This window comes from Colletotrichum paranaense (assembly GCF_030867605.1).
Source record: "Colletotrichum paranaense strain IMI 384185 chromosome Unknown Scaffold_2.1, whole genome shotgun sequence".
NCBI lineage: Eukaryota > Fungi > Ascomycota > Sordariomycetes > Glomerellales > Glomerellaceae > Colletotrichum > Colletotrichum paranaense.
The window spans coordinates 2,373,706-2,389,098 of NW_026848960.1; the positions used below are offsets into that span (position 1 = coordinate 2,373,706).

A 15,393-nucleotide genomic window follows, 5' to 3' on the forward strand; every position below is an offset into this window, starting at 1 on the left:
TCAAGCAGAAAAGCTTCTCTCGCAAGCTCAGACATCTTGACACGGCACACCCACAGGATAAACGAATGTCTGGATAAGATCTTCTCACATCCACACACTGATCAGTGCTTCAAGTCTCTTGCTCTGTTTAGTGTGTGTGCCAAGCTCGCCTCGACCTGACACATGGAAACTGCTCGCTGGAAGATCGGCCCGTCGAGTAGGAAGAAATAGCGTTCAAGAGACATGAAAAATGTGCCCGGAAGTCATGGATTGATAGTATCGAACTTACTGCAAAAGCGTGCATGGAGGAGTTCCGGGCAATAATTCACCCCTTGCAGTCAGTCCGAAAGCTCGGGAAGGGAAATCAGCCGTAGCATCAGGTCGGACTCGCATTGCTCGCATCTTCCAACGGCGAAGAGTAGGAAGATGACGGAATGATTAATAGCAAAGACATTCTTGACAGCCGGTTGCCTTATTGGGCTGACAGACCCGTCAGGATGGGTCACAGTTACTTTTATGACTTGGGGTGCGAACAGACAGCCCAGGTGGGCTGGACCCGTACAAGAGACAGGCAGCGACAGGCAAGACATTCATAAAAGACGGGATGAAAAGGTCATCTTCTCTGCTGAGTTGCTTAGTCGGGGGCAACTTTTTGCGGTGAGAGCACCGCCTTCTCGTCCTAAAAGGGAAATAGTTCGCTGTTCCCCAACGGCGTCTGAAACGAATTGCCTCATTCCACTTGCCCTCTGAGGCAAGTGGATGGAAAGTCTACAAACACACCTCACCAATATTCTAATACCGGCCCGCTGCTGAATACTGGTTCAACGTCGCAGCGAGCTACTTGTGAGTGCTCGGGAGAGGAGTCTGTACAAGGGAAGAGGAGGAGAAAGAGGTGAGAAGGATGGAGCGTGAAGACAGTATGGTTGGGATGAGATGCGGCAACATTCATTCTAATAAGGGTCTCGTTAGCACCAAATATCCTTTCTATCACCTTCTTTCCCTTTTTCGAAAAAGAGAACGAGAAAAAGTGCCAAATCGTTGAACGAAGAGACACTACACTTAACCGAGATACGCTGGCAATTTGTTTTTTGCTGCTGAAGAGTCGAATACCCCGTGGCCAAATCATAAGGAATACACCCATCCAATAAAGATTTTCTTCATAGCCAGAACGTCTCAGAGAATCGAAAGGCCGGACTTTCTTCTATTAACGACCCCGATCTGCGTACGCTTCGCCTTTGGCCGTCATCAGCCTTACTGCCCTAATGCCCTATCCGGGCATGCCCATCGCGGCACTCTTCAAGTCCGGAATTCCGCAACACGTCGTCAGCCGGTCATAACGCAGACTCTCCACTGCCTTGGTCAGTTTACTACTACTAGGAGGCCCGCTTGCCTATTCCATACTTGCGGCTCGTCACTACATGAGCCGCAATGCAACCTTGGAGTCTGTCATCCTCAACCATTGACTCAAGTCCGGATACGGCTTCTTACACATAGGGATTCACCTGAGACTCTCTACCCGCATTGGGCTGTTCCTGTCTAGTCTGTCTTCTGCTTGCAACATCTCTCAAAGCTGGTTGTACCCACAAGCCGACATCCTGTCCGTACCCCTGATCCGGCAGGCCGCAGGGTCTCGAAGACGAAAAAAGGCAGCGTGCCTCACTTCTAAAAGCAGTCATGGCCGGTTTTGCTGGATTCCTGTCTGCCGCCGCTCCTCTCATATCTCTCAAATTCGTTGCTGCGGAGGGAGTTGTCAAGGCGGCACAAGCTTCTACATCACCAGCACTCCAATTAGCACAAGTGGCGGCATCCGTACCAAAGCCAGCAGCAAATCTGTTGTCATCAACGCCCCTTTCAAATACGCAGAGACCTGCCGCGCCGGCCGTAGCACTAGCAACTTTGGCTTCTCAAATCCCCTCCATAACGAACGCGGGTATACCGTCGGTTGCTGGCCAGCTTCAACCTCCACAAGTCATTGTTGAGACGAATTATATCGTATACACTCAAGTCAGGACTGCTGCCCCGTCATATATCACTGTTACGCAAACGATACGACCGTTTCCTCCTCCTCCTCCTCCTCCTCCTCCTCCTCCATCACCACCACCACCTCCTCCAAAGCAGATACAGCCGCTATCTCCGCCGAAGCAGATTCACCCTTCACCGATACCAAAGCAAGCGCAACCTCCTTCACCACCCAAGCAAGTTCAACCCCCTTCATCGCCCAACCAGGTCCAACCTCCTTCGCCACCAAAGCAAGCAGAACCACCGAGACTCCCATCTCTACCTCCTCCTGCGGCCAAGAGTCAAGCACCCAATGCAGTGCCACTTGTGATTCCCGCCCCATTAGTTGTACCAGCACCGTTGATACTGCCTTCAACACCGACTCCAAAGACGACGCCACAGTTGGCTGCTACTTCACCTTCTCCGCCGCCGCCGCCGCCGCCCCTAGCAGCAGCACCTCTAGCAACGACACTCCTCAGCACTCCGAATCTACCACCACCACCGCCAGTTCTCAACCCGATCATGAGTGCTCAGGGGCCAGAGAGGGGTGGAATGCCCAATCTGAGCCCGAACCCGCAGGCTCAGACTGGTCCTCCCGGCGGGCCTCCTATGGGACCTCCTGATCCGGCCAACGGAGCGTTCCCGGGTGGTATACCCAACAAGAATATCGACTTGCCGGTCACCATTATGTTCATGGTGTTGTTCATACTTGGTGCGTACGTGCACTTGAGTATTTACCGAAGGAATGCCAAACGTGGTCACAAGTTCCTGATTTCAGATATCGTCTTCGACTTCTGTATGATCCGAACAGTTACTTGCATCTTTCGTATCACATGGTCGATTGTGTCGACCCGAGGGGTTGTGTTGCTCGCGTTGATCACCGAGAACGGAGGGTAAGCTAAGAGGGCTGAGCTTCAAAAGGAATGAACGTTTTGCTAACATGATGCTCAGTGCTGCTCTTATGTTTGCCGTTAACATATTCTTCGCCCAACGCCTGGTCCGCTCGATCCACCCGAAAGCCGGATGGTGTACCGCGTTTAGTCAGTTCAGTTTGATTCTGCTCTTCTCGGTTCCGGCTTTTATCATTCTGAACATGACGTCGACAATCATTGCGTTTTTCAGTGTTGGCAATGTAGATCGCCTGGAAACTACAGACGATTTGCTCAAATTCGGAAGTTCATGGAACACGTTCCTCTCCATATTCCCTGTCCTTGTAGTAAGCGGATGCCTCTCTGTGCCAGGGCCTAAGCCAGAGAAGTTCGGTTCTGGCTCACAAAGAGTCAAAGTGGCCCTGCTTTACCTGGGCTCTTTCCTTTTGATTACCGGACAGTCCATTCGTCTGTTCGCCGTCTTCAATAAGGAACTACCAGGAGCCACGCCGAGCGTGATTTACGGCAAAGCAGTATTCTACACGACGGGGTTCTTCTTTGAGCTCATAGTTGTCGCACTCTACGCCATCATGAGAGTTGACCTTCGGTTCCACATTCCCAACGGAGCAAGTGGGCCCGGGGACTACTCTGGCGACAGGGACAAGGGCAGCTACTCTGTCGAAGAGATTGAACGGCTCATTGACGATTTGGAGGTGCCTCATCAGATTATGCGCGAGAGAAAGGGACCGGAAGACATGGAGATGGTATTCACCATTTTCTTCGCCACCAAGGACGCCGGGAAGGATAAAGAAAAGAAGGATACTGGAGAAGAGTCAGACGAAACGTCGTCTGGTACCAACGCCGAAGATGCAGCATTGCCGGAGAGGCCAAAGAGAATTACGAGGAGGCAAACGCTCATCGATGCAATCAACCGACCACCACGGCCGCCGAGGACGCCGTCAGCGTACCCTGACATTCCGGACATGTATGCCCAGATAGGTGAACCAGAGATGCCGCCGAGACGTCCCACGAGGCCATCCATGTATTCTCAGTTCGACAACGGACAAGCATACGACGCCAGGGCCGACGCGCAGTATCGGCAGCAATACTGGGGTGCATCACCGCCTTATGGAAACGAGAAGGAAGGCATGAAAAGCGTAGACTTGAGACGATAAGGAATGAAAGAAGCAAAGCATTGAAGCGAAGCGAGCGAGTTGCTTACGGAAGCCGCTTGGGCATCCGTCTGATGTATGTTATTCACATATCATGACTACTTTCCACTGATGGCGGACTGTCACGCTGGAAGTGATGACACATGATAAAGAAGGATGAGTCAATAGTCGGCAGTAGCGCCATTTCATTTCATTTCATTTCATTCAGCCCCTGGCTGGCCTCATCATGGGAATCATCTGCGACGATTGTCCGACTTCAGTCTTGGTCAAGAAGCCTGCTGATGAGTAAAGGTCCACGATGTACTGCTCGGCATCGAGATACATTGGGTAGCCCAGCTTGTCGGCAATTTCCGTTCCTTGTTGGAGAAGGGCTTTCGCATAGCCCCGGCGAAGGTAGGCCGGGTCGGTGAAAATCAGCTCAAAGTCTGGCACATGGTCAGCGTTTTGCGGGTGGGCGGCCGGCAAGATTGTCAGCGGGAGGCTTGTTCGTGGTGAGCGAACCGGCCGGCCAGGGAGTCAAGAGTTGACGTACAAACGTGAGGGTCCTTGCCCATGACACGGTCGTGCTGAGACGCCATGTCGGAGAAGAACTCATCAAGCAGCTCGTCTTTTTGCCCTGCATTAGCGGACGGCCATCGCTTTCGCCACGACCAGGTTCCGTTGTCCTCGGGGCGGATGATCCAGATAAGGGTGGTGGCTACAGGCTCGCCTTGAACGAGACAGCTGTCAGTCAAACAAGGTACGCATACACATGGCGCCGTTAACTCAGGGGAGTCCGAAGTCCGGTAAGGGTAAGGCAAAGTCGGGGTTCGGACACCCGGCGGAGGTGATCATGTCGAGGAGTTTTCGCTACCTTTCTCGTTCCTGACAACGGCAACTTGACCTTCTTGGGAGCCGTGCTCCTTGGAGAGCATGAACTGCTTGTAGGCGTCGGTCATGTAGGCTCGGCCGTATTCGTTTTGGGGGAACAAGGTCTGAAAGAAGTCACTCTTGAAGGACTTGAAGAAAATTTCGGCGATGGCGGGGGCGTCTTCGAGCCTGGCCGGCTCAACAACGACGGGTGCTGCCGCCATTGGATGAGAAGATCGGCGGTGACGTGGGAGACGAAGGGAATGAGCGTCAGAGCGGGACGGCAGATCAGATGCCAAGGCAGGTGATGAGGAACCGTGGATATGAGGGTGCTGGCGAGGCTCAACGGCGGGTGAGACGGTTCGGGTGGGAGAAATGAGACGAAGGTGACCTCGAAAGTGAAAGAGATCCAGGAATTAGCCCAGTATTTCAAGGCTGGCAGCTATGGCCAAGACATGGCACGACTCTGAGGCCGAAGCCGATTAATACGATGTGAACAGCGGGGTGCCAAACGCACCCCAACTTCAAAATCCCCAGATGGCGTTCCACCGGGAATCCTTGACTCGACTGCGGACGGGTTTTCTGTAAGGTAATGCATCACCTCAAGACCAGCTTGTGTGCGCGGAGAGCGGAGACATCTCCCCGAAACGTATCCATAAGCAAGAAAGGTTACTTAGACAGCCCAAACATAATCAAGGGCCTTTGTCTGAGATAGAACGTGAGAGTCGGGAGACACACGGCAATTCTTGTCCTTGTCCAATGGCAAGAGCGAGGCTAAAGTCTGACAGTAGTCATACAGACTTGACATGTTTGTGACATGTCTGCGGGTTTGCACGATATCACAGCACTTGCTAAGATGCTTTGAGGCAGAACTCAGCAGGCTCGCAGGCTGACAGAGGGCGAGGCCCGAAACACGACTTGGCCAGATCCTAAGGTACGTAGGGACATAAGTGACAATATTGGGCCATGGATGGAACTGTGGCTATTGTGTGATTTGGGATGTGAGTCCAAAACTCCAACTTTGACGGGGGGGTAGTTTCGTTTATGTAATGGAAGATCGCTGACCGGAGGGACAGTGGGGCCGATCACATTGACCGCCTTCTCCCTCCATCAAACGTGGGGCTCCCTTCGGCAAAGCTTAAGTGGTCACGTGAAGAGCCATTCTTCGACGCGTTTGCGACGCGTCTTCCAAGCGGATGCATCACGTCAAGATTTCTAATTTCCGCTTGCACGGGGGTGCCCAATCCGTACGTTGGAGCTCATAGTTCACCACCTCATCGTCCCCTCCGCAAATCATCCAACCGACCTCCCCCGCAGCACAGTCAATATGTCCGATTTCGAAGACGAGATGGACGTCGACGTCCCCGTGTCCAAGGACATCACCTTCTCCTCAGACGCCAAGCAGGGCAAGCGCAGCGCCGCCAACCTCCCCGTCGAAGCCGAAGACAGTCTGCCGTGGGTTGAAAAGTACCGCCCAGTAAGCCTTAACGATGTGTCCGGACACCAGGATATTCTCGCCACCATCAACAAGTTTGTCGACTCGAATCGTCTTCCTCACCTCCTCCTCTACGGGCCCCCGGGAACTGGCAAGACCTCGACGATCCTCGCCCTCGCGCGCCGCATCTATGGCACCGAGAACATGCGGCAGATGGTTCTCGAGCTCAACGCTTCAGATGATCGAGGCATCGACGTCGTTCGCGAGCAGATCAAGACCTTTGCCTCGACAAAACAAATATTCACTCTCGGTCCCTCAGCTAAATCAGGCAGCGGTGGCAGCATGGCATCGTACAAGCTCATCATCCTCGACGAGGCCGATGCTATGACGAACACGGCGCAGATGGCGTTGCGTCGCATCATGGAGAAGTACACTGTCAACACGCGGTTCTGCATCATTGCAAACTACTCACACAAGCTTTCACCGGCACTGCTATCAAGATGCACGAGGTTCCGATTCAGTCCGTTGAAGGAGCGCGATATCAGGGTCTTGGTGGATAAGGTGATTGAGGAGGAGCACGTCAAAATCATTCCCGATGCCACGGAAGCATTGGTGAAGCTTAGCAAGGGCGACATGAGAAGAGCACTCAATGTGCTCCAGGCTTGTCACGCGTCAAGTGAGTACTCATCTGGTTCTGGACAATGGCCCTGGAGAGCATGCTAACAACACAGGTACCCCGTTGCAACCCAAGGACGCACCCAAGGTGGCCGAGGCCGACATTGTGAGGGAAACCATCTCTACAGATACGATATATAACTGCATCGCCGCCCCTCAGCCCGACGCTGTGCAGGAGATCTTGGATGTTTTATTGAGCACAACAGACGTGACGTCTTGCCTGACTACTATCAACACCCTAAAGGTGTCTCGGGGCCTCGCCTTGGCAGATATCATCACGGCTCTAGCGGAGCAACTGACAACACTCGAGGTCAAGCCGGAAATCATGATCAAGTGGCTCGATGGGCTGGCGGATATCGAACACCGTGTGGCCGGCGGCGGCAGCGAGACAGTGCAGACGGGAGCTGTGGTGGGCGTTATCAGGAGCGGAGCAGAGTTGATGAGCAAATGAGCAAGTCGCAGTGCAGACGAGGGTAGCCTACGGAGCATGGATGGATAATTTACGACGTTATGATCAACTACAGTCGTCTCGATATGTCTTGTGTATGATATGCCGAACTGCCGTCTTCCACCCGACCTGGGTCAAGCGGCAATACCCAGCCCGATCTTGTGCTGTGATGCTAGTTTTGGAATGTACACACTGAACCAGTGACAATACCGGTACCTCATGCAAAATGCCGGGATGAACCGCGATTTATCGGTGTGGCCCCTGGGAAGCTCGTCAAGGCATGCGATGTCTGGCCATCTCCAGCCACCCGCTGCCGATTCTCTGCCCTACCTACCCGTCTTTAAATAGCTGTGGCGCATCAGTGGAATGCGCGAGCCGAGATCTGAGTTTGGGTTACTTGGAAGCAACAGGCCTCACACCTCGTCGGCTTCCGGGCCTCGTTTCTTCGCTACCATTCCTTCAGTTTTCGAGATGATTTCATCTCGGAGAGGTTGAGACAGAGCTAACTAGGCACAGAGGGGTGCTGAATGACAATGTCTGAATCGGAATCTGGATATGTACTGTAATATGAACAATGAAAGGCTTTCTATTGCGAGCGCTCGCTCTGACCGTTTGCCTCCGTCGGCCTCCCAAACCAGGGCCAATGAAGAACTAGACGTCTTTTCCAAATAAACGCCAAAGTCGTCTCGAAACCCAAGTCTTGCCTCGCCTGCCACGTCATGATGGTGATATACACACACTACAAGAAGAAAAAAAATACACACATGCCTGCGGTTCTATACAGATGCCAGACCGATAGACGACTGGCTGATTTGGCTTCCATGAGAAATGTTTTGTTTTCTCCCTGGCAAGAAAATCCCGAGTCAAGGGAATTCCAGAGGAGGGGGGTATGTTCCCTACCATGTCCATGAATCCCGTATCCAAGTCCTTGGCGTGCTGAGACATGGAATAAGGCCCCACGTGAAACATACGTCACGTCTCAAAGCCTTGGATAGCAGCCGTGTTTGCATAGAGGCAGGCCTTTGGCGCTGCTCTTTCGTGGCGACGTGAATGTTTCGTGTCGACACATAAGTCGGTGATGAATGATGCATTTTCACCTCAGACATCGGGCCACTTGACTGGACCGCACTCGCCCTGCTGCTCAATCCAGGCGTTGATCTTCTCTACAGCCCAGCCGGACATGGTGCGCTTCTCGTCCGTAGACTCGCGCTTGACCGGGTGACCAAGCTTCCATGCCCAACTGAAGCCGCAGACGCCGTCCTTGTACTGGAATGAGAAGCAGGACCTGTCGGCCTCGCAGGCCTTGCGGCAATTGCCGAAGGACAAGTGTGCAACCTTTTCTTCCTCTGTCAAGTCTTCTTTCTTGGCTCGATTGAGTTGCCAATCCTGGTGCTTGTTGGCGGATTCGTCGAGGAAAAATCGGTCATCGGCCAGATTGTCCCAATCGGCGCGCTCAGGCTGCATACGAGGCGCGAAGAATTCATGATAGATATCCTTGATGCGCATAACTGGAGGCGGCTGGGGAAGGCTAGGGTCGGAGTAGCGCTTGTGCTCGTATTCCCAGAAAGTGGAGATCTCCTCGGCATTCATGTGATGCATTGTCACGATGGGGTGGCACCAGTGAGTAGGACCATATGGCAGAGTAAAGGGCTTTTCGCCGTTGATTGTAGGCCACTGGGAAACGGTCAGTCCAAGCTGCGTACAAAACAGAGAGATCATGATGAATACTCACCACATTATGGACGTTGACGTCGGCATTATCCTTCATAGCTAGCGCAAAGATGTAGTCTCCGCAGCATTCTTTGCTCGCACGAACATCCCACTTATTGCCAACATCTTCATGGTCCGCAATCATGTCATGCATAGCCGCCTGAGAGACGATGTAGCCACTGCCACCATGGCCAAAAACGAAGTTGCGAATCATGGTGACACTGCCGAGATAGTGCTTATTCTTGGGGTTGAGGTTCTTGAGCCACTGGACAAGCGTGGGCCAGAGCACGTAGGTATCGGCGTCGATGTAGATATACCAATCGTAATTGGGGCGCATACGGTACGTCTTCTCGGCGATGTGGACATTTTTGTACTTGTCGAGATTCCAACCCTCGTCCTTGCTTACAGCCAGCTTGTTGCAGCTCTGCTGGTCGGCCTGACAGGCCTTTTGGCGGCGGTAGAGATCAAAGTCCTGATTACCTTCCATGGCCTCGGGAAGAACCTTGTCAAGACTGTCCCGAATGTGGTAGTTTGCAACGGTCTGGTCGAGGTCGGAGAAGATGAAGTATTCGGGCAAGCACTTGAGCATGGTCATGAGTTGAGTGGGAACCTTGTCGAAGGACTCGGTGGCGCCCGTCTTCATGATGACGAGTATATTGCTCGTGTCGGGGAAGGTATCGCAAACGGGGTCGTGAGGACGGTAGGGAATGTCTTGGTTCGACACATTGTGCTGTGCCAGGCGGTCGTCTTGGTAGCTCGGAGGTGGCGGAGGAGGCGGAGGACGGCCATCGTGACCTGCGCTTGGGGAGCTGCCAGCAGGCGGAGGTGGGCTGTGGCCTTTGAAGGGGTGGTAGTTGGGACCTTCTATCGCCCAGTCGCCGCCGAGTCTCCTCGAAGAGATGAGGAAGATGACTGCAGTGACGGAGACGAGGGCGAGAACGGTGAGGGCGCGACGGGATAACATATTGATGGCGACAATGGGGTTTATACAAACGTCATTCCGTCTTTGGCTCAATCCCATGATAGCACACGTCGTTTATTGAGGTCAAAGGGCGCCGACGGCGGCGATGGCAACGAAGTTTGTTGCCGGACACCAAAAAAAAAAAAAAAAAGTGGAAGGAAGTTGTAGCTAATAGCTGGGTTTTCGATTTGAGAAAAAGTATACAGAATTCGAGGGAGATGGAATAAGGTAGACTGGCGGTTTGCGCGTAGTCGTGTCGCCGGAAGAACTTGGTAAGAAGTGGCAGGTAAGAAAGTTCCAAAAAGGTCGAGAATAGCGGGAATGGAATTAGGCACGGCAGCCAAAAGAGTGGACGAATGATGGAAGAGAAGGAGGGAACGGCGAGAAAGGATATTCAGGGTCGGAATATCTCAGCCACTGTGCGCCGATGCCAAAGGGTTATGAGGTGCGATACAACGAAGCCTGTTGTCTGGTTGGAACTTGGAAGCAAAGGCGAAAGGAGAAAAGGCTGGAGCTAAGTGCACCTCAGTCTTGCTGGTGGAGGGCGGGCCGTCGCAGAAAAGAAGAGTTGGACCCCTGCCTAGTCTGATGGAAAGGTACTGACAAGGTAAGCCAAGGAGGTACAGATACCTACCCAAGGTAGTATGTAGCGAGTCGAGTCAAGCAATATCTGGACTATCTAGGTACGAATACTCTAGAGAAAAACAGGTACAGTGCCGAGTGTGTAAGGAGGTAGTCGAAGCGGGAAAGCGAGAAAAGCGAGAGACATGAGGCTGGGCGAAGTGCCTTGGGCAGGCAGTGTCCTGGCAAGATGAGGTGAAGCAGCATGCGTCCAAGTTTTAGAGTGCGTAAAAGATGATGGCAAATGGACCCGAGGGGCAGGACGCGCTGGACCAGAATGGGGTTGAGATGGATGGATGGCGTGGAGAGCCGAGAGCCAAGCGCCAAGCACCACCTGTTAGGCTGTTTTGCAGCATCAAAAGATTGTCGTGTCCAAAGGCAAAGGGTGAAGGGACGTTGCAGCGCGGATATTGTTCGCAGGACTCAGGAGTAAGGTCCGTAATGTACCAACCAGTCCAAGGTACCTTAGTGCCAGAGGGCCAAAACGGTCCGTCCGTCCTTGTAACCATTTTAGCTTTGCCTTGAACCGGGGTACCTTTGTACGGAAACTTGGTGTGTCCGTACCTACCGCCTTGCTATTAATCGATACGATTTAGGGCCGACGTTTGACATGCACCTCATGACGGTGGCGTGCAAGCTAAGATACGGCGCCGCCAGAGCGACCAAGCAACTGACAAACGTCCTCGTTTTCTGGGAACTATAGTTGATCCAGAGCATCCGTACCTTAGGAAGAGTTGGGAGACGGGGAGGCGGGATCTGGAGTAAAAGAGTATCGTCGCAGTCAAGTTCGAGATGTAGGGCTTGCCCCCACTGTCTTGTTCGAAGTTGAGGAGGTGGACGAACTTTGTTCTTAGCATTTTGTGGGTTTCTTTTGGCTTGGCTTTCAGGATGAAATGAACCTTGATCGCGTTGGGCAATGGAGACCGACTAGGTGAGGTAGGGTACCTTCCATTTTCCCATTTTCTGTGAGTACGAAGTACGTACCTACGACATCGCCCCAGGGCAGGTACGTATCCTGTGCCGTGGCCCGCAATCCAGGCTCCGACCGGCGACTTTTTCAGATACCTTCCTGGCTTCCATTTCTCTCTCGTCCTTCCCTTCCACTTTAGGTTCTTCCTTCATACCTTGGGTAAGGTACCTTGAGGGAAGGTAAAAAGACACAATCTCACGTCATTTTCGTCCACGGTACGGATACCTACCCTCTGTTCCTACCTCAGCAGAAACATCCTGCCATTTACCAGACTCGCCTGCGCTTTCCTCGCTGCCACGCCGGGGTCCTCCCCTTCCCACCTCATTACCACGTACAGTGGAATCTCAAAAGACTGCAGGATCACACGCAGGGGTGGCGATGCTTGTGCTTGAAAAACACATTTTGGTTGGTTCGTGACCGCCTAGGCGGCCGTCGCTCACGGTCGGGGGGGTAGGCATCTCCTAAAAGATGACGAGATGAATGCAAGCACAGCAAGCAGCAAGCAAGGGGAAAAGAAGAAGAAGGCATGCTGCACTGCTGTGGATCGGAAAAGAGAGACAATCCAAAAAGGGAATAACGGCAGGCATAACCGAGATGCACACTAGCGGATCATGAGCATAAAAGGGGTGTGCAATCTGTCAATACGAACTATTCCGAATACCTGCACTACCACTCCGAGTCTGCATAACACAACCACCTCAAGTGAAGCATCCAGTCAAATGTGACCTTCAGGCACCTAGTTGTGTATTACAGACCGGCCAAGAATCGAAGGATGCTGAGATGCTCACCTCCACTGTCACTTCGAGAGAACTTGCACAGTATCAAGCACAGACCACCTTCTCATCTTCATCTATCCGTGTGTGGTCTGTGGCCTACCATAATGCCATGTCATACGGACAAAACCGTGGCCACTTGTAGCGTTCTCTGTCTGCTTGCTTGGTGCTCTTCAACGTCTGCCGTCCCTCCGAAACGCGCCGAAACAGTAAACGGCTTCTCTTTGTCTGCTGTCCTGTTTCCACGTTCTCCTAGTCACGGCCGTCACCCGGCCGTCCAAGACTTTGGCGGACACTAACTTACTGCATTTCCCGGCCTAAATCCAAGCCACTGAGCCACTCCATCCGTCAACACGAGCTTCACTATCCACCCGCCCAAGGGGATCACGGAACTACGCAGTACGTAGTAGGGTCGGGCGCTTGGGTACCTCAGGTGCCACGGTGCTCAGGTAGACTCCTACTAAGTTGTGCCCTGAAGTGTCCAGTATGGCAAACCCGCGTATACCTAGGCATCCGCACGGCCTTGGCTCATGCATCCGGACAAAGAGTTCAACACCACCAGGGCGGGCTGAACAAAGAACCTCGACACTCAGCTCTCGCGACATGCTCAGAAATGCCGTCACTGATTCTCGAGTCAAGTCAAGCTTTCTGAGCAGCGGCCCACCTAAGCACTTCCTCCAAACTCTCGCATCTCCATACCACCCCACCGGTCTATCGCAACTTCTTTTAGGTTCAAGTAATAAACGACTGGCTCAATAGTAGAACATAGAAAAAGCCATTCGGAACAGGGATTGAGGTATTATGAGGGTGAGACGAAGGCGCTTTACTCAGCGACGGCTCTCACCTACACCAAGGTACTACAGTGTTGACTGCTGTGCTCCCCTAGCTATAAAGCGTCCATGCCACTAAACTCACCTCAGGCAGGGCACCAACCGTCCCTATCTCTACACATATCCCAACCAAATGGAAGTCGTTATGCCATCTCATTAGCCACGCCAGCTGTCAAGCTCACTGACACTCTCGATGACACTGACCCACTCGGCAAAGAAACCTGCTGCTGAACATCCTGAAGAGTTTGCCTTGAACCGGCTTCGTTAGCTCTCGGAAGAACAACGCGCCTCCGTCCACACTGGCACACAGTGGTGTATTATAGAGCTAAATCGGATCCCGCGGCCGCTCCATCAGCCTAACCTGGATCCTCGTCGTTGCTCCACTTCCGTCTACCCCGCCGCTGTGCTTCTCGCCAATTCATTCTATTACCACATATGAAAGCCGAAATACCAACCGGCCCTTCGCTCTATTTGACTTCCTCTGTCTTGACACCCTCATTCACGCAACGTGTACTGCTATCAAGATTAGAGAGAATTTCAATCAACTCAGGGAGAGACGAGCAGAAGAAGATTTGACAAAAGGTGGGCTCGACCTATCGCCTCTCAGATCAGGCTTGGGGCTCAGCGGCTAGGCATCTGGATCCTACCCTTCCTTCTAAGAGTTGCATCACCCTGTCACCCGGACTATTATTATTAGCGAAATCGCGTGAAAAGGAAGACTACCCGCTAGCCTTGCATTCACTTACAACTCAAGGCCACCGTACTCACTGCACAATACGTATATTCAACTATTATGTCAACAACGGGCGCTGCTCCTTTCATTGAATTTTCACTCTTCTGGGCGTTGGAAGGATTCTAACTCTTCCCCATTGCGTCCGTTGGCACCTCATTGACCATCACTTGGTTCAACACAGTTCGCACTAAGCTCAGCAACCAATATCATGACTATTATTTACTGGTGACTACAAGTACTCACTACTGGGACTCATCGTCCATGAGCTACGGATGTGTCAGCGTAACCTTGGCAAAAGAGCGCAACAAATAACAGAAGCAGGCACTTGGGTATTCCATGTTGGCCAAGCAGCCTTACCATGGGTTTATCCTGTGAAGTCTACAATAAAAGAATCCTGCGTTCCATTCGACAAGCGCAGAACATGCCCTCTTCTTTTCACTGAAGCTCCAAAGCAGACTCTAAAGTAAAGCCGAGAAGGCTATTCTGCACAGAGTCTATCGCCTGAAACTAAACAGAAAGCAAAATGGTAAGCTGATGATGGGTTGCTGAATATGCAAGTGCCAGCGGGGGCTTCTAGAGACCGGGATATCGAACCTCTTGTCAGGCGGAGCGACTAATCAAACGAGATACTGGCCAAAGACAATCTCTTGTTGCGGCACGATTGACATCACTTTGCTAACTACTTGAAGTTGGCTCGACTTACCCAATAGGTAAGCTGTAAATGCAATTAGAATACCCCATTGTTAGGGTAGTTGAGAAATACGGAGCTTATTTACATCTCCCTCATATCAAGTCATCAACTTGTCTAGTGGCTGGATAGCTATCTCCGGGTTTCTACTCGCAAAAAGAGATTGGGGAGACGCATTTTCTCACCTTTCGTGGAAGCACAATATCTTTTAGGCAGAATATCAAGTTGAGCCTATTTCTAGTTCATCACATCTGCAGGTATGTAAGCTGAAGGCCAAGGTGCAGCTTGCGACAGGATCAATCATACACGTGATGCATTTAATCCTTAGTATTGCCATGCGTAAAGTCAAAGGCTGGGTCACACGTAGAATACATCGCAATCTGGCGTGTGGTTCTATTCGAAATCAGCTAGGTTCAATATTTGTCTAACTCACCGTTGAGATTCTCGGGAATGACAACGGAGATCTGCGTAGTCTTTAGTTGGTCATTGAGAGAGAGGCTCACAACCATGTTAACCGAGTATAGTTACTATATACAATGCCTCTCCTTTTGGCCTAGTACAGTGCTGTGCATATCCATGCATCTCACCAGCATTCATAAGCTGCCGCATAGAATTATCTTGTAGGCAATTGGTAATACTTTTCACATGAATAATTAAGTTAGATAGTCTTCATGTGTGAGGT

General features: G+C 52.0%; 4 protein-coding genes across 4 annotated transcripts; 2 read left to right on the forward strand and 2 right to left on the reverse strand.

Moving 5' to 3' along the window:
* Positions 1-1,653: 1,653 nt before the first annotated feature.
* CPAR01_02697 (uncharacterized protein) lies at positions 1,654-4,021 on the forward strand (the record flags this gene model as incomplete). The annotated part of the gene is made up of 2 exons (XM_060486984.1): positions 1,654-2,870; positions 2,929-4,021. The coding sequence occupies 2 exons, from the start codon at positions 1,654-1,656 to the stop codon at positions 4,019-4,021; spliced, it is 2,310 nt and encodes a 769-aa protein (XP_060354312.1).
* Positions 4,022-4,222: 201 nt separating this feature from the next.
* Positions 4,223-5,256, reverse strand: CPAR01_02698 (uncharacterized protein; the record flags this gene model as incomplete). The annotated part of the gene is made up of 3 exons (XM_060486985.1): positions 4,223-4,443; positions 4,551-4,727; positions 4,872-5,256. Coding segments are annotated over 3 exons (783 nt in total), but the record flags the coding sequence as incomplete, so codon positions are not given.
* A 938-nt stretch (positions 5,257-6,194) lies between these two features.
* On the forward strand, positions 6,195-7,428 carry CPAR01_02699 (replication factor C; the record flags this gene model as incomplete). The annotated part of the gene is made up of 2 exons (XM_060486986.1): positions 6,195-6,978; positions 7,034-7,428. 2 exons carry the CDS (start codon positions 6,195-6,197, stop codon positions 7,426-7,428), a joined length of 1,179 nt encoding a protein of 392 aa, XP_060354314.1.
* Positions 7,429-8,523: 1,095 nt separating this feature from the next.
* On the reverse strand, positions 8,524-10,156 carry CPAR01_02700 (uncharacterized protein; the record flags this gene model as incomplete). The annotated part of the gene is made up of 2 exons (XM_060486987.1): positions 8,524-9,099; positions 9,158-10,156. The coding sequence occupies 2 exons, from the start codon at positions 10,154-10,156 to the stop codon at positions 8,524-8,526; spliced, it is 1,575 nt and encodes a 524-aa protein (XP_060354315.1).
* Positions 10,157-15,393: the final 5,237 nt, after the last annotated feature.